The 17,495-nt window shown below is 46.8% G+C and overlaps 1 protein-coding gene and 1 long non-coding RNA gene across 3 annotated transcripts; one reads left to right on the top strand and one right to left on the bottom strand.

The window, feature by feature from the left end:
- Positions 1–3,589: 3,589 nt before the first annotated feature.
- Positions 3,590–9,928, bottom strand: LOC309515925. Its single transcript, XR_014212730.1, has 4 exons — positions 9,825–9,928; positions 9,313–9,668; positions 5,087–5,174; positions 3,590–4,018 (listed from the first exon to the last, which is right to left on the bottom strand). It is a non-coding gene; the product is annotated as an uncharacterized lncRNA (long non-coding RNA).
- Positions 9,929–10,400: 472 nt separating this feature from the next.
- IL27 (interleukin 27) lies at positions 10,401–16,589 on the top strand. Of its 2 annotated transcripts, none has more exons than XM_082194238.1 (5): positions 10,401–10,540; positions 12,427–12,617; positions 13,158–13,256; positions 15,930–16,082; positions 16,191–16,589. In XM_082194238.1, exons 1-5 carry the CDS (start codon positions 10,528–10,530, stop codon positions 16,419–16,421), a joined length of 687 nt encoding a protein of 228 aa, XP_082050364.1. In that variant the 5' UTR covers positions 10,401–10,527; the 3' UTR covers positions 16,422–16,589. The 2 variants fall into 2 exon arrangements, with proteins under 2 accessions (XP_082050364.1, XP_082050363.1); XM_082194237.1 differs by having other exon boundaries at positions 15,930–16,094.
- The last annotated feature ends 906 nt before the right edge of the window (positions 16,590–17,495 follow it).

The raw sequence follows: 17,495 nt of genomic DNA, 5'->3' as shown, positions 1-17,495 counted from the left end.
GCTGGCAGGGAGATCCCAGGAGGACTCCTAATTCCCACTCGCTGACTAATGGTAAGATCTTAGAGGGTGCTTGAAGGGACTATTTGCTCTGCTGCTCAGAAACAGTGGCTGCTCTAGGAAACAAGACATTTGAGCATCACTGATTTCACTTTCTGTTTCTTAGCATTTGAAAAGAAATGTCAAGACCCTGCTGGGACTGGATTCCTAGAAAGGCACCCCAGGGTCTGACTTATACACTCCCTTCCCAAATACAATCCTTGCCCTGTGGATAGCCGTTAGATGCAGCAAGCAAGGTGTGCTCCCTGTGAAAGGTGTCTTGTGATGGCAGGAGCTGTGTGTGCAAAAAAACAGAAGCATCTACACGCAGCCTCACTATTGTGGGAAGGCAGTTCCACAGCCTTTCAGGTATGAGGAACTCGCTCTAAAGTGATGAGCTCATCCCGCTGCTGATGAGCTGAGCTGGCCATGAGTCAGCAGCATCTGAGGCCATAGGACAACCACCCCCAAGTTTCTGCTCTGGCTGCCTGGGATTTTCCATTGGCATTAGTTAAAATCCCCTTTGCTGTTTTTCCTACTTGTCTCTCGCTCTCATGATTCAGCTCCCCACTGAAACAGAAAGATGCACTCCGTCCTCTCTTGCAGAGCATCACAGTCTCAAATACCCTCCGACATTTCTCTGATGAAAACAGGGACATCCTAAGGAAAAGAAGGACATTTTGGAATCCAATCAGAAACTGGGTAGGCTTCTGTAAATCCAGAACTGTCCCTGGAAAATAGGGATACTTGGAGGGTCTGGATTAGTAGCTGGTAAAAGCAGTTGGCAGCTGAGGGGACACAGCTCACAGCAGCTGGATCCGTCCCTCTGCTGGATCAGGCCAAAGACCTACCTAGGCCAACACCCTGTTTTCCACAATCCCTGTCCTATAGTAACAATTATGGGAATCTCAATCCTTGACGCTCAGGGTGGCCATCTCCCAAAACGGAGGGCAAAATAGATTTTCTATAATTGCATATGTATACAAAGCTAGACACCATTACTATAATTTCAGTAGAGATACTGTACATCTCACCATAGTGTAAAGACTGACCAAGTGACCCGTAAGGCCTGCTCTGACTGCTATCCAGGTGTTCACAGTTGATGGGCAACTTTCAGGGCCCTTTCGGTTTCTTTCCTTTCCGTTGGTTCTTTTATCTTGAAACCTGTTTTGGACTGGACAATGTATCAAAGGATTCCTTCAAGCAAGTCCTCTGTGTAGCATGATACGTGGCTGCCATACTTCTTCACATAGGGCTGGATCTAGACACGTCAAAGAAGCGATTCTGTTAAACGCGTTGTATACTCATACAGGGAAGTCCAGTAGGGAAAGACTGGACTCCACAGCGCCATCTGGTGTCACAGTGTTATATCGCATATACAACGCATATAAAATGCTTTTTCTTTACCAATCTAGCTGAGTTACAGGACAACAGTCAGTATGTGACCACTGCAGGCACTTCCCTATTCTTCTAACATTTTTACTTAAATAAATGAAAGCTATTTTAGAAGTGGGGAACTTCTTGTTTGTTTGTTTTTTAAAAAAAACCAATCCATGCCAGTTGGTGTCCAGAAGGGTAATATTTTTCCAAATTCCACCCAGTTCTGCCCTTGTAAAATTCCCCCGGTGGATTTTTCCACATCACTCTCACTCTTACACTTCCTCCCCGTGCCCCCCTCCTTTAAACACACTACTTGGGTTAATTAGCTGATCAGTGCCAGGAATCTGTTTCTTTTGAATGCTTCCCTGCTCCAGGACAGGTGCTAATACAGTGGTACCTCAGGTTAAGAACTTACTGTATTTTTCGCTCTATAACACACACCCGACCATAACACGCACGTAGTTTTTAGAGGAGGAAAACAAGAAAAAATATTCTAAATGAAACAGTGGATGTATGATTTTTGTGGTTCATGCTGTGGCCACAGACATGTGATCTGACAGTGAGTTTGGAGTAGCCCAATGCAAAAATCCTGAGGATCCTTTGTAACCACGTTTTAAGTGGGGAGGGAAGGAAAAGCACTCAAGGGACAAGGAGCATGCGTGGGGTGGGAGAAGGATGCTGCTAATAATGAAGAAGAGGGGTATAAGGGGAGAAGGCTCCTCTCCTCTCCCACTTTGCTCCTTTAAAGCAAGCAGGCTCTGCTTTTCTTCCTCCTCCCTGCTCATCCCTGGCTTAGCGAGCTGAAAAACTCTGCTGCTATTTAGCTAGCTGAGGGGAGGAGAGAGGGACAGAGAGCCTGCTTGCTTTAAAGGAACCAACCGGACAGGAGCTGCTTATACTTGTGTAAGCGGCTCCTCTCCTCTCCCGCTTTGCTCCTTTAAAGAAGCAGGCTCTCTGTCCCTCTCTCCTCCCCACTCAGCGGCTCTTCTCCCGCTTTGCTGTTTCAAAGCGAGCCATGGAGGAGGGAAGGAAGGGGAACCATGGATCCTCTGCTCACGACTGCAGCAGATCCCCCTGCCATCTGTAGACATTCCCTCCATAACACGCACAGACATTTCCCCTTACTTTCTAGGAGGAAAATAGTGAGTGTTATGGTGCAAAAAATACGGTAATTCATTCCGGAGGTCCGTACTTAACCTGAAACAGTTCTTAACCTGAGGTACCACTTTAGCTAATGGGGCCTCCCACTGCCGCTGCACGATTTCTGTTCTCCTCCTGAAGCAAAGTTCTTAACCCGAGGTACTATTTCTGGGTTACCGGAGTCTGTAACCTGAAGCGTATGTAACCCGAGGTACCACTGTATGATTGTTTGAGCAATTACCTTCAATCTGCTACTGTAAAATGTTACGGTAAAGGTAAAGGGACCCCTGACAGTTAAGTCCAGTCACGAATGACTCTGGGGTTGCGGCGCTCATCTCACTTTACAGTCCAAGGGAGCTGGCGTTTGTCCACTCCATAGTTTTTCTAGGTCATGTGGCCGGCATGGCTAAGCCACTTCTGGTGCAGCAGAACACCAACAGCAGAGCAGTGCACGGAAATGCCGTTTACCTTCCCTATTAATCTACTTGTACTTTTGGGCATGCTTTCGAACTGCTAGGTTGGCAGGAGCTGGGACCGAGCAACGGGAGCTCACCCAGTCGCGGGGATTCGAACCTCCAACCTTTTGACCGGCAAGCCCTAGGTTCAGTGGTTTAGACCACAGCGCCACCCGCATCCCTAAAATGTTAAAGGCATGCTTATTTAACATATATTTAATTATCACAGACTGATTGGAGGTTTTGTTTTTGTTCTTTTGCATCTCATTGCCATTCATCTCATTGCCATTCATTCATTGCGTAGCATACAATTTATATGGATACACACACAGACACACACCTTAGGAAACCTGAGGAAGTGGTCATGAGTCTACAAAAGTTGATGCCATAATCCTCATAAACATAACCCTCAGAAGCAAACTTAGTGGTGACACAAGAGAGCCTTTTCTGCTCCAGTATTGTGAAACTCCCTCACAATAAAGGTTAGATTGGCTCCCTCTTTGTTATCCTTTTTTTTAAAAAATAAAAAATTATTTATTTGGTTTTTCAAATTAAGATTTTACCATCACAAACATACAACATACAACATAAAAACAAGATTCCAAAGAATCTCCTGGACTTCCCTCCTCCCCTTTGTAGGTCCTGTTATTAATCATTTCCTTCTACATCTTGCATAATAATCCAAATCTTTTACATCTCCATTATATCCAAAATTCACCATTAAACTACAACTATTATTCAAATCCTACCAATGATTTAAACTGTTTACAATGGTTTTTAAGGTAACTTATAAATTTCCCCCATTCCCTATTGAAGTTTTGGTCTTCCTGATTTCTGATTCTTCGGGCCATTTTTTGCCATTTCGGCATAATCCATCAACTTGATCTGCCATTCTTCTCTGGTCGGGACTGTCCTCTTTCCATCTCTGGTCCAATAATATCTGTGCAGCTGTGGTCGCATACATAGTCTTTTCTGCTCCATTGGGAATTTGGCACCTAAAATAAAGGCTTTGGGGTTATTGTTTTTTTAAAGAAAAAGTTATTTTAAACATTTTTAAAAATTCATTCTCTCTTTGCTATCCTTCTGCCAGCAGGCCAAAAACCTTTCTGTTCAGATAAGCCATTGAAAACTAAGGTGCAGATGATGCTGATCACTGGGCTGGGTGGCCTTTGGTCAGCAATGCCATAGTCCCATCCTGCATTGGGGATCCCACACGGAGCAGCTGTTTGAACTATGGATGATCTCAAGGGTCACTATCCACTCTAAAATTCACTGGGCTGGATCCAGTTGAATGAATGAAACTCTATTTGCGCCAGCCATCAGCCATAGCAACAAAAGAACATTGGGATGTACACAGAACAAAATAAAAAGTCAATTATATAAAACACAGTTTAGGGTCATGAATCAGCAATCAAATAGTGGACCTTATTCTGATTGCCCCAGCTAGAAACCTTGCAACCTTTGCTGTTACCTGCTCCTCTTGATCTGCCAGGAGAAAAAACAGGGTGGCAGTGGTTGGGCGACCCAGAATGGACAATAAGAGAGGGGTGATAATCTCGTTCCTCAGGTCTTTGTAAAGAGTGCATGCCAGGTGGATGGATAATGGAACTTAACTGAACTTAGGTCCCACTGAAATCAATGGACTAGGTTAGTCATGACTTAGTTTTAGTCCCATTGCTTTCAGTGGGAACTAAAGTTAGCTGGTGAAGTTGATTTAGTTGGTTCCAGTCTAGTGGCTAGAGTCATGCGCACAGCCCAAGGAGACCCGGGTTCAAATGTCTGCTCATTCACAAAGCTCATGAGATTACATCATGCCAGCCTCTCATCCCAATCCATCTCCCAGGATAGAAGGGAATGTGGGGCATGTGTGTTTTTCTTTTGAGGAAGAGTGGGGCTCCAAATGTAACACAAATAGTCATAAAGAAACTGTGCCTGTTTTCAAGAAAACGTGACTAGCTAGGTATTTATCAGTGACTCTTACACTGTGACTCAGCAGAGAACAGGAACTGGTTTTTTGCTGCTTCAAAACCAAAAACTCTAGCCACAAGTTATAAAAATAATCATTATGCACCTACAAGAGATGATTACAGCAAATCAACCTCCTCTGCGCTTATCATGTAAAAAAGGGTTGTTTGTTAACAGCAGCCATCTCCAGGCCATAGGCTAAAACCATGAAAAAATATTATTATTGTTTAGTGAATTTGTGTACCTCTCTTCATCTGAAGATCACAGAGCCGTTTACAACATAAAAATACAAAATGATAACACAGAATACAAAAAAACCCCCATGCTCCCACAAACACATTTAAAAGGACATACCGGTATATAGTTTAATTAGGCAAAGGCCTGGTTATAGAGAAAAGTTTTCACCTGGTGCTTAAATATATGTAATGAAGGCTCCAGGCAAGCCTCCCTGTGGAGAGCATTCCACAAACTGGAAGCCACCACAGAAAAGGCCCGTTCTCATGTTGCCACTCCTCAGCTGCAATTTGCCTTACACAGGGAGAAGCTCCCACTGGCAATAATGGAAGCCTCACTTCTGGCGCAAACAGCAGCTTCAAGGGGGCAAATATTGTTGGGACTGCAGTGGGAACGAAAAGGCATAAACCAGGGGTCAGCAAACTTTTTCAGCAGGGGGCTGGTCCACTGTCCCTCAGACCTTGGGGGGGGGGGGCGGACTATATTTTGAAAAAAGAAAAGAACGAATTCCTATGCCCCACAAATAACCCAGAGATGCATTTTAAATAAAAGGACACATTCTACTCATGTAAAATCACGCTGAATCCCAGACTGTCTGGGGGCCAGATTTAGAAGGTGATTGGGCCGGATCCGGCCCCCTGGCCTTAGTTTGCCTACCCATGGCATAAACTTGCCCACCCTGATTAAAAACTATCCCACTCTACCCCTGGTAGCAGCTGTAAAATGCAAATGTAAATTCAAGTGACACATTTATTGTCATATGGAGAATGGTTCTCAGCCAGCTGCTACAAGTGGTGTAGTTGGGGGTACTGCTGTTGCAATTGCTTGAGACATTTAATCCGCTTGCAGAGATGAATACCGTAACCTGGCCTCTGGGGGTAGGAATCTCAACAGGCAGTCCGCCATCCAATTTGGAACCATACCAGACCTTGCTTAGCTTTGCAAATGAGCTAGAAGTTTTGTTGCTGCACCACTTGTCTTTACAATGTAACAGAATACTTTTGAGAAACACAAATCCAATACTCTGCATGCTTATTCACAAACAAGTTCCTCTTGTGGAATTCATTTGCTGTCAGGCATGCCAACTCTAGGAGCTGAGGGGTCTTAGGCCCCCTCAATATTTGCATGATGTCGCAGAAGGCTGCACCGGCCTAGACAGCATCGGGGGATGTGTGTGTGATGTCATGTGCTGCGTGTGTGATGTCATATGTATGCAATGCACACCGGGAGCCTCCCCAATCTTGGGGGCAACCGAGCACCTCTAGTTGCTGTTGATTTGATGTGAAATTTGCCTGATCCACACTTACCAGACTCATATGTAGACTGAAATATAGTTATCCTTTGAAATTTGTGTTTTACTGCACATTTCAAAAAAGTACCAACATGTATTAAAAATGCTTATAGGATAAACTTTTTCTTTTTCTTTTTAGAAATGTGCACATTGCCACAAAATATGTATTTAAAAACACATTTATATATATTTAAATGTGATTTTGGTGATTAATATTGAATCAGATTTTCAGATTATTGCAGAGTCAGGACAGAACAGACATAGACTGGGAACAGACTGATCCATCCATCTCTAGGCTTACTGCCAACCAGAGCTGTGTACACATTCCTGGCTTAAAATGCAGCAAGGTCGTTTGATTTTGCTGTGTTTTGAATCACATATGCATGCTGTTGTACACATGAGTATGGTGGAATTTGTTTCCAAGTCACCTGCTATCTGCTCACACTAGTCGGCAGAGAGGGGCTGGGGTTGTCTTCCCGTGGCTTACTTTTTCAAACCAGATCAAAGGTGGTTTGAACACATCCAAATGCAGCATTTTTCAACAAACGACAAGATATGTGTGGATAGTGGCTAATGTGTGTACATGGCTTCACATACCAGTGATGGGAGTGTATTAGATGCAGAGTAAACTGGAGTGTGTACATGGCCAAAGTGTGCCTGGGGTTGCAGCCTGAATGACAGAACCTCTTGAGATGTGTGCAAAATATGTGAGATATATGGCAGAGATTTATTATTATTTTTAAATAAGGCACACGTAGTGAGTAGCTCAGAAATGGACCATGTGGTGAATTTGGATGTTTGGACAGGAGCAAATTAATGGAGCCAGGACAGGACTACAACCACTTGCTGCCTTAAAAGTAATCCTAGTACAGTTGCCTTCATTTTGCTAGAGAAGTTGGCCGAATGCTCTCAGTAGCTAGCCTTCTGAATACTCTCCCCACAACCACCTAAACTAGACGCTGATGGGGAGAGAGAGACACTGAATGAGAATAGAATTTGCATACAAGGGAAGACGTGCTTTGATTCTTCAGAGTTCCTATAAGTCAACTTCCCGGCCCTGTTTTTCTCATGGGACGAACGTACTTCTTTCCGTTGTGGCCAGAACACCCACGTTTGTACACCAAGTCTTGGTCTGTGAGCAAATGTTTGGATTTCTGCATTTGCAACATTTGCAACACTCTTTTATGTAAATGCATTTGCAGAACTTTGGGACTTCTCCAGCAAAGGGGCACTGGACCTCAGTGTCTGGGCTGAACAATGGAGGTGGAGACGCTCCTTCAGGTATACTGGGCCGAGGCCATTTAGGGCTTTAAAGGTCAGCGCCAACACTTTGAACTGTGCTTGGAAACGTACTGGGAGCCAATGTAGGTCTTTCAAGACCGGTGTTATGTGGTCTCGGCGGCAGCTCCCACTCACCCGTCTGGCTGCCACATTCTGGATTAGTAGTAGTTTCTGGGTCACCTTCAAAGGTAGCCCCATGTAGAGGATAACTTAATAAACGGATTAGACAAATTCATGAAGGACAAGGCTATCCATTACCACTAGTCTTTTGCTATTAGACCCTTGATGTGAATACTTTTAGCACCCACCCTCAGGGGCAGCCTGCCCTGTTTCACTGCTGAAGCCCACCCACCCCGCCTGAGCCTCTCTTACTCGGGTCGCATGGTACCACCGCATGGGATTGTGCCACCCAAAGCAGCCTTCTCACTGTGCCTTGTGGCAGGCCGGCCTTGCACACCCCTATCATTGTGATTGTAATTTGTCTTTAACTGATTTTAATGCAGTGGTACCTCGGGTTAGGGACGCGGGTGGCGCTGTGGGTTAAACCACAGAGCCCAGGACTTGCCGATCAGAAGGTCGGCGGTTCAAATCCCCACGACGGGGTGCTGCTCTTGCCAACCTAGCAGTTCGAAAGCACATCAAAGTGCAAGTAGATAAATAGGTACCACTCTGGTGGGAAGGTAAATGGCATTTCCGTGCACTGCTCTGGTTCGCCAGAAGCGGCTTAGTCATGCTGGCCACATGACCCGGAAGCTGTACGCCGGCTCCCTCAGCCAATAAAGCGAGATGAGCACGCAACCCCAGAGTCGGCCATGACTGGACCTAATGGTCAGGGGTCCCTTTACCTTTACCTCGGGTTACAGACGCTTCATGTTACAGGCGCTTCAGGTTACAGACTCCGCTAAGCCAGAAATAGTACCTCGGGTTAAGAACTTTGCTTCAGGATGAGAACGGAAATCGCACGGCAGCGGCAGGAGGCCCCATTAGCTAAAGTGGTCCCTCAGGTTAAGAACAGTTTCAGGTTAAGGATGGACCTCCAGAACGAATTAAGTTCTTAACCCGAGGTACCACAGTATCGCATTTCAATTGGTTGCAACCTACTGTGGAACCTTAGGGCGATATCTGGTTTTTAACATTGTGATATATCACCAACTAAACATCACAATATACTGATATATAATGATTTCTGAAATAAGGATGGAGCTATGTAGAGGCATTGGTTGGCTTTACAGTTTTTCCCGCATTGGGATTTTTGCATAGCACACGGGCCCACCATGATTCGTAATGTATTGCCAGGTCAAAAAAAATTATGAAACCGATATCACAACATGGACTTCAAACTGGTTTTGAATGATATGTGGCCCAGCTTTAGCACACATTATGATTTGCTATATATTGCCAGGTTAAAAAATTATGAAACCAATATCATGATACAGACTTCAAACTGGTTTTGGTCAATATATCGATATATCACCCAGCCCTAGTGATGGGTGGGTAATAAATCAAAATAGCAACAATAATATTAATTACCTCCATTATCAATACCATGCCTCCGAAAAGCAATTGACAGAGGGCTATTGCACACACGTCCTGCTAGTGATCTGATTAGCCACTGCGGGAAAAGAAGTTAGGCCTTTGGTCTGATCAAGCAGAACTCTTATTAGTCAGAGTAGACAGCAGTGGGTACATGTACCAATGGCTGACCTCGCTGTCAAGCAGCCATCTTGAAGCCACTCCTGTGCCCTGCCTCACTCTTGTTCCTGGAAGACCAAGGAGAAGGAGGTGGCTGCTTGGTTACTGAATAGGAGCAGGAGGCCAATGATAGGGGGAATGTTGCCGCCTTATTGTCTCACGCAAAATGGTTGTCAGCTGTCCAGGTGCTATCCCTGGAACCAGTGGCGTAGCGTGGGTTGTCAGCACCCGGGGCAAGGCAAGTAATTTGCGCCCCCTAACCCGTGGATTTGCGCCCCTAACCCTAACCCCCAGATGTTGCGCCCGGTGCGGCCGGGCCCCCCCCTGCACCCCCCACGCTACGCCACTGCCTGGAACCATAACCCCCACATAAGCGGAGAGTCACCTGTATAGTAAACTCCCTGACAACAGTGAAATGTGCAATACTAAGGCAGACCTTTGTCAAACAGAGATGGGCAAAGGTTTGCCAATGAGGGGCAGCGTATTCAATGTAACATGCAGAGCTAGCATTTGGGGATGACTTTCTATTCCCTTATTCCAAATACTGCGGTGTATTTTATGATGAGGCGATTTTTAATAGTGTTCTCTGCTTGGATTTTGCTGGGAGGAGGGTGAGAAACATCAAAAGAGACCAGAAATTGAGTACGTTGGTAGCATTGGAAAAGCCCCAGGCTGAATGAGAGGGTTCCCCAAGATGAGAGGGCATCCTGTGTCACATGGTCAGCTGAAGAAATCCTCTTTTCAAGCGGTTTCTCCCCCCCCCCCACAAGAAAAGAGGAAGCTGAGCAAGCACCCTGGCCGCTCCAATCCCTTGCTACTCCCTCCCCCCGAAACTACAGCAGAGAGAAACTACAGTAGAGGTGAAAGACGCAGTTCCAGAAATCAGATTGTTTCGCCTCTTTGAAAAGAGCACCCTTTGTAATCTTGGACATTACAGGTCCAAATGAAAATGAAAGCCGGTGGACATAAAAAGGCCCCCAAGATGGGCTGTAGGATCAAACATTGCCTTCTTGGACAGACAGGCAGATACCCCACTAATCAGAGATTCTCAAGATGCGTCTGTGTGGTAAGAAATGAGAAATTATTTGTGATATTTCTTTATATTTCTAGCTTTTCCTTGCTTCGGTCCTGAAGATAGTCCAGGATGAGGCTTAATGGGGGACTGTGTACTGCAGGCAAGGGATGAGACACGAAGGCTGGCTGTGTCAGTGGCCAGAAGAGGCTTTCCAGGGCCGGCTCTAGCATTAGCTAGGGTGAGGCAAAGCAGCTCAGGTGGCAGGTTTTATAGTACTACTAACGGAGAAGCCTCCACTTTGAGACCTTTTGCCATGGAGCCTGAAGGCAAATGGCTATGTAACTTGGATGTGGGTCACAGCCACACCATGCCTTTAAAGCAGTTTCGTACCACTTTGACTATCATGTATTCTCCAAAGAATCTTGGGGAACTGTAGTTTGTTAAGGATTCTGGACACTATAGCTCTGTGAAGGGTAAATTACAGTTCTCAAGATTCTTGGGGGAAGCCATGACTCTTAAAGCAGCACTAATGTGCTTTAAATGGCTAGTGTGTGGACGTCTTAAGCAAATTTGAGTTTGGCTCCCCTTTGGGTGCGAAACTGCTGGAGAGGTGTTCATGAATATCGATTCTCAAGTTGCATGGCAGAGAGGGAAGAGGGCATAAGCAGTCATAACAAAACTGAGGCCAGGGGCGGCCCCGGCCCCCAGGAGACCCGCCTCTCCTGGCCTTAAGGCAAGCACTCCTCCTGGGAGAAACCAGTTCCCTTCGCCTCTCTGCCCTGAGCCTCTGCAGTTCAGGAGAGGCTGAATCCTCAACCACCTCCGGAGCCAGAGTGGATTCACCTGGTGCCTGCTCCTGAGGATCTGGCACAGGTGCAGGCACTTCAGAATCAAGGCCCTGCCCCAGTTCAGCCGGCCCTGGAGGCGGGGACTCCTGTGCAGGCTGGGATTCCTCCGGTTCAGCCTCTGAATCGGATTCCCAGGCCATCATAGTATTCCATATTTGAAGACTGTCCAGCCTAAGTCCAGTTCTGTAACTATACATATAAATTACCATATGCAAATGTTAAGCAAATTGGTGTCACCTTTCACCCCTTTATTTTTGGCAATGCATTACTGGCCACCCCAGGCATTTGGATTTTCTACTTTAAGTACCAACATGCCCTGGACCACTTCTAGACACCTTTGTTGATGGATTCAATACACTGTAGTCCAGGTTTGGGAATCCTGTGGCCCCTCAGATCTTGCTGGACTACAACTCCATCATCTCTGACCGTTGGCCAAAGGTTCCCCACCTGTACTCTAAAGGAGCCTGGGACGCTGTTCTATTTTGACTTGAAAACAAATCTCTGAGGTTGTTTAGGTCTGAGGAATCAATGGCTCGCCATTCCATGCTTTCCCTTACTGGTAAACATAACCTCCAAATCTACTGAAAAAACCTCAAAGTGGCCAGCGAAATTCCCCTCAGATGGGTTTCCCCTCTCCAGATGGTGAGGTCACGCTGTGTGACAGGCCTGCAAACCAAATTTGGGAGCACGTGTGTTTGCTAAGGTCCTGTGACAGGAATCGTGGGAGCCAAAATGGTGTTGTTTTAATCAGTGGTGCTGTTGGGTAATTTTTGACTCTGGGTTAAATGGTTGAGTGGGGCAGGACTCTTTCGATGGTACTGCTGCGTATTCGAAACATGGTAAGCGGCACTGTATTTGTAGACTTCCCTGCTCATTCTGCATTTGTAGACTTTCCTGGCTCTAGATATCTGCCTCAAAGTTGTACCTTGATGGTACCACCCATTGCTCCCTATGGACAAACTGAGGCTTATCCCACCACAACCCTAGCTCTGAATTCTTGTCCCAAGATCAACAGGTATCCAGCTCAACAAATTTGCTGCCTTTCCCATGTAATGGCACCACCTTTCCCTTCTCCCCACAACTGTCTAGGTGCAACACTCCTTCTCCAAGCTGTCCTCAATGTTGACCTTTTCATTGCTGCAACCGCGGCTGGGCTTCAGGAAGAGAATGGCTCCAGTCTCATCCCACAGTGGCGGCTGACTCTGCAGAAAGAATTTGGCATTAGCTTAAGACACTCCCGGCAACTTCTCTGCAAAATACAGAATATTTCACGTCGCTTCGTAAGTCTACTCATCTTTCTAACTCCTCTGCACACACAGTGTGACGGGCCTTGAGATAGGAACTGGCTGGTTTCTGGAAGGGAAAGCTAACAGCTTCTTAGTTCATTAGTTCTTTTCCCTTTCACTGTTTATCCAGTTAATCATGCAATTGTTGATGGGGATATCGGAAGGTTCTGACACATGAATAGTAGTGGAAAACTGAAAACTTGGAAAATTCTGTGTCCTTAGTTATTGCTGATGGGATCAAACAGTAATCAATCTGTGATCTATGAAGGCACAGTATAAAATTAGAAACTTTATGAGCAATAGTTAAATTTATTTTTTGTCGTTCCTGCTAACATTATAATGGAATAATTTTTTACACCTCTCAGCAAATTTGGAGGAAAAGTGGAACTAACATAATAAATAAATTTGAATAACTTGCTTCTATCCCTTCCTCCATCTCAAGTAAGGTATATTTCTTAAGGCACATTTGCAACAGCTGGTTGAAAAGTTGGCAACCCCACCTAGAGTCTTGGTGTTTTCTTTCTTTCTTTCCAGCTCTCTGAACGTCTGTCTGGAGTGCAGCCCACTTCTGTACGAAGCTCAGGGCAACTTCCCTCAGTCAGCCTTGATCTCTACACGTGGCTTTCTCTTCCAGTAAGAATAATTATTTATTTGAAAAATTCCTATCCCGCTTTTCATGCCCTCAGAGTATGGCTTAAAATGATGATAGAAAGCAAGTAACAACATAAATTGTGTTTAACAACATTGTCAGTCTCTACAAAGGAGGTGAAAGCCCCTGTGAACTACTCAATGCCACCAAAAGCCCGATAAAGCAAACAAAATGTTTTGCTACCAGTTTTGGCACCAGTTTTGCTACCTGGTGCCTAAAAGATATGAAATGTTGGCTTTGGGTGAGCTGATAAGGAGAGGGAATTCCGTCACTGAGGTGTCACCATTGAAAAGGCCCTCTCCCTCCAGGAGCCACTGACCTTGCCTCTGAAGGTGAGGTCACCTGGAGGCAGATTCGCGGTCGTGGCTTCCCCCACAGAATCTTGGAAAGTAAGGTTACAGGGAACCAGGCAGAGGGCCTTCTCGGTAGTGGCACCCACCCTGTGGAACACCTTCCCATCAGAGGGCAAACAAATAAACAACTATATGGCTTTCTGAAGACATCTGAAGGCAGTGCTGTATCAAGAAGTTTTTATTGCTTGATGTTTAGTTGTGTTTTTATATTATGATGGATGCTGCCCAGAGTGGCTGGACAACTCAGTCAGATGGGCAGGGTATAAATAATGTTGTTGTTGATCAACTTGAGTGGGGGCAATATACTGTATTTTTCGCACCATAGGACGCACTTATAAAAACCCTCCTAAAAAGCAAGGGAAAATGTGTGTGCGTCCTATGGAGCGAATGCAGGGGGGAGGCAGGCGGGAAAAGCCCTCAAGAGCCGCACACAAGCTTCGTGCGCTCTTGCGGGCTTTTCTCCAGGAGGGAGAAGGGACTGACTGGCCGCATCAGTCCCTTCTCCCTCCTGGGGGAAAAGCCCCCAAGAGCGGCGCCCTCTTTAAAGGGGCTGCGCGGCTCCTGCAGGCTTTTCTACAAGGTGGGGGAATCCCCCCACCTGCCAGAAAAGCCAGGAGAAGCCGCACAGCCCCTTTAAAGAGCGCACGGCTTCTGCGGGAGGTGGGGGAAGCTGCAGCGGATTCCCTCCTCCCGGGCTCCCTTTGAAGCGGCAGTGTGGGAGGGGAGCATCTTACACTCGTGTAAGCAGCTCCTCTCCCACTTTCCTGCTTCAAAGCAACTACGGAGGAGGGAAGGAAGGGGACCATGGATCCTCTGCTGGCAATTGCAGCAGATTCCCTCCTCCTGGGCTCCCTTTGAAGCAGGAAAGTGGGAGGGGAGCAGCTTACACTCGTGTAAGCAGCTCCTCTCCCACTTTCCTGCTTCAAAGCAACTACGAGGGGGGGAAGGAAGGGGACCATGGATCCTCTGCTGGCAATTGCAGCAGATTCCCTCCTCCTGGGCTCCCTTTGAAGCAGGAAAGTGGGAGGGGAGCAGCTTACACTCGTGTAAGCAGCTCCTCTCCCACTTTCCTGCTTCAAAGCAACTACGAGGGGGGGAAGGAAGGGGACCATGGATCCTCTGCTGGCAATTGCAGCAGATTCCCTCCTCCTGGGCTCCCTTTGAAGCAGGAAAGTGGGAGGGGAGCAGCTTACACTCGTGTAAGCAGCTCCTCTCCCACTTTCCTGCTTCAAAGCAACTACGAGGGGGGGAAGGAAGGGGACCATGGATCCTCTGCTGGCAATTGCAGCAGATTCCCTCCTCCTGGGCTCCCTTTGAAGCAGCAAAGTGGGAGGGGAGCAGCTTACACTTGTGTAAGCAGCTCCTCTCCTACTTTCCTGCTTCAAAGCAATCATGGAGGAGGGAAGGAAAGGGACCATGGATCCTCCACTGCTTGCGGCTGCAGCAGATTCCCCCCTCCTGGGCTCCCTTTGAAGCGGCAATGTGGGAGGGGAGCAGCTTACACTCATGTAAGCAGCTCCTCTCCCACTTTCCTGCTTCAAAGTGGAGGGAATCCACAGCAGTTGTGAGCAGAGGATCCATGGCTCCGCTTCCTTCCCTTGAAGCAGGGTGCGGGGGTGCAGGAGGGAAAGAGGGCAGGAAATAGATGCCTGGCAGGAAGGCACAACCATACTTTGACCACTGAAAGTCCACCCCAGCCTCCCCAGATTTCCACTGAGACGGCCAGGCTAATCTCGATGGCCATAAGTCAGGCTCAGCATTATTAACTGGACTTAGATAAGCCATGGTTCCCCTTCCTACCCTCCTCTGAGGCTCAGTTTAAAGCAGCAAAGCAGACAGGAGCCGCCCGCTTTGCTCCTTTAAGTAGTTTAGTGCAACATTTGATTCAGAATATTTTTTTCCGTATTTTCCTCCTCTAAAAACTAGGTGCGCCCTATGGTCAGGTGCGCCCTATGGAGCGAATAAATACGGTAGATTGGGGAACTGGTGTTAGGAAGAAGGTTAAACACCCTTACCCTAAGTTATCTCCTTGACCAAATTAATTAGCCTCCTCTTTCTGTAGGCTGCAATTTGTTATTTGTTTTGAACTAGGCTATCCATTATCAGTTTCCCAGATTAACATGTAGTTTGGGCCTTAACCAATGATTAGTATTTTGGATGAGCAGTTTTGGCAGAGCTTTGGGACACTCCATAGCTGCCTGCTTTCGCCAGGGTTTCTTTCCACATCTCAAGGGCAGGGAGGGAAGAGGCAGGGCACCTGGGTGCTCTTGACTGGTTTGATTCCTAATCCTGCCATTTTCCCAGGATGCCAAGCGCCTGACATACATGTCCAAGATGCTGCCATTTTATGAGGGTTTGGCACAACAGCTGAGGGACCACGAGGCCACCAAAGAAGACTCTAAATTCCTATCTAACTTTGAAGACATCAGTCTTTCCCTCCGAGACCTGGACCATCACGTGAGTTATCAGGTAGGTCTTCCTGCCTTTTGGGACACAGCTCAGTGGGGCAAAGGCATCCTTTATCTTTTGTGCTGTTTTAACACCTTTCCTTGCTTCTCCCTGTAGATTTTGCTTTGGGGCCTTCCGATTGAAAACGAGCCTGAGCCAACACTCAAGCCCCTTCAAATTCTTCAGCACCGGAGTTGGTGGAGGAATCGCCAGGAAGTATATGTCATCTTGCGCTCCCTCAACAGTTTCCTGTGCCGGGTCACAAGGGAATTCTCGCTGCTGAGGACTCGGGTGGCTAAAGACACTTCCTTTTCCAAGGCTTTCAAATCTACACCACCCCCAGCCTAGATCCCCAATCCGCTGTCAGAGAATGCTGGCATCCTGGCATCTAGACCTCAACACCTCCCCTACTGTAATTTATGGATTTACCAATTGGTTATCTTAAAATATTTAATTTATAAGTATTTATTTTTTTCTAACTGTTTATATTTTGTATTTTTAACTTATTTTTTTCAATAAAACCAACACTGCTGTGACCATTTATGGAAACTGTTGTTTCAGTTCAGCAAAGGCGCTTTTCTTGGGAAAGAGATAAGAAAGAGTGAAAGAGAAAGCAAAGCTAGGAATGTTTGACAGGCAATTCTAAACCTGCCTTAGGCAGCCGGCTTTCTGCTGATCTGGGCAGCATATGCACCGCACTTTTAAATCACATGGTGGCTTCTCTGCAAAGAATACTGTGCCTCCTTGCCACAGCCGCTCCGGGTGCATGTGGCTGCAGCGGGGAGGGGGGGCAGAGGATGGGGGCGGGGCGAATGCAGCAGTGGAGGAGCAGGAGGAAGTGGCGAGCTCCCAACAGTGCAAGGAACAGGAGCAGGTGGCAGGGAAAGATTCTTGTCTGAAAGTCCGAAGAGGCACTGACAAACAACCTAACTCAGTTGGTTAGAGCATGGTGCTGATGATGCCAAGGTTGCAGGTTCGATCCACAGCTGCATAGGAGGTAGGACTAGATCAGGGGTAAAAGGTAACGGGACCACTGACCATTAGGTCCAGTCACGGACGACTCTGGGGTTGCGGCGCTCATCTTGCTTTAGTGGCTGAGGGAGCCAGCATTTGTCCACAGACAGCTTCTGGGTCATGTGGCCAGCGTGACAGAGCCGCTTCTGGCGAACCAGAGCAGCGTACGGAAACGCTGTTTACCTTCCCGCCGGAGCGGTACCTATTTATCTACTTGCCCTTTGACATGCTTTCGAACTGCTAGGTTGGCAGGAAGATCAGGGGTAGTCAACCTTTTTATACCTACTGCCCACTAATACATCTTTCTTGATGGTAAAATTTCCTTACTGCCCACCAGTGCTCGATGGAAGGAGGATTCAGCTTGTGCCATAGAACTCCCTACCATTCACCTAGAATCCTGAAACGCCC

This window comes from Podarcis vaucheri, assembly GCF_965113315.1.
Source record: "Podarcis vaucheri genome assembly, chromosome: 13".
Classification (NCBI taxonomy): domain Eukaryota; kingdom Metazoa; phylum Chordata; class Lepidosauria; order Squamata; family Lacertidae; genus Podarcis; species Podarcis vaucheri.
This window is presented reverse-complemented; position numbering and strand designations above follow the sequence as displayed.

Bases quoted from the DNA above. Each gene is read 5' to 3' on its own strand.
- IL27 (XM_082194237.1), top strand. The intron at 12,618-13,157 runs GTAAGTCTACTC...CTTTCTTTCCAG, and splicing joins AGAATATTTCACGTCGCTTC to CTCTCTGAACGTCTGTCTGG. The intron at 13,257-15,929 runs GTAAGAATAATT...CCATTTTCCCAG, and splicing joins ACACGTGGCTTTCTCTTCCA to GATGCCAAGCGCCTGACATA.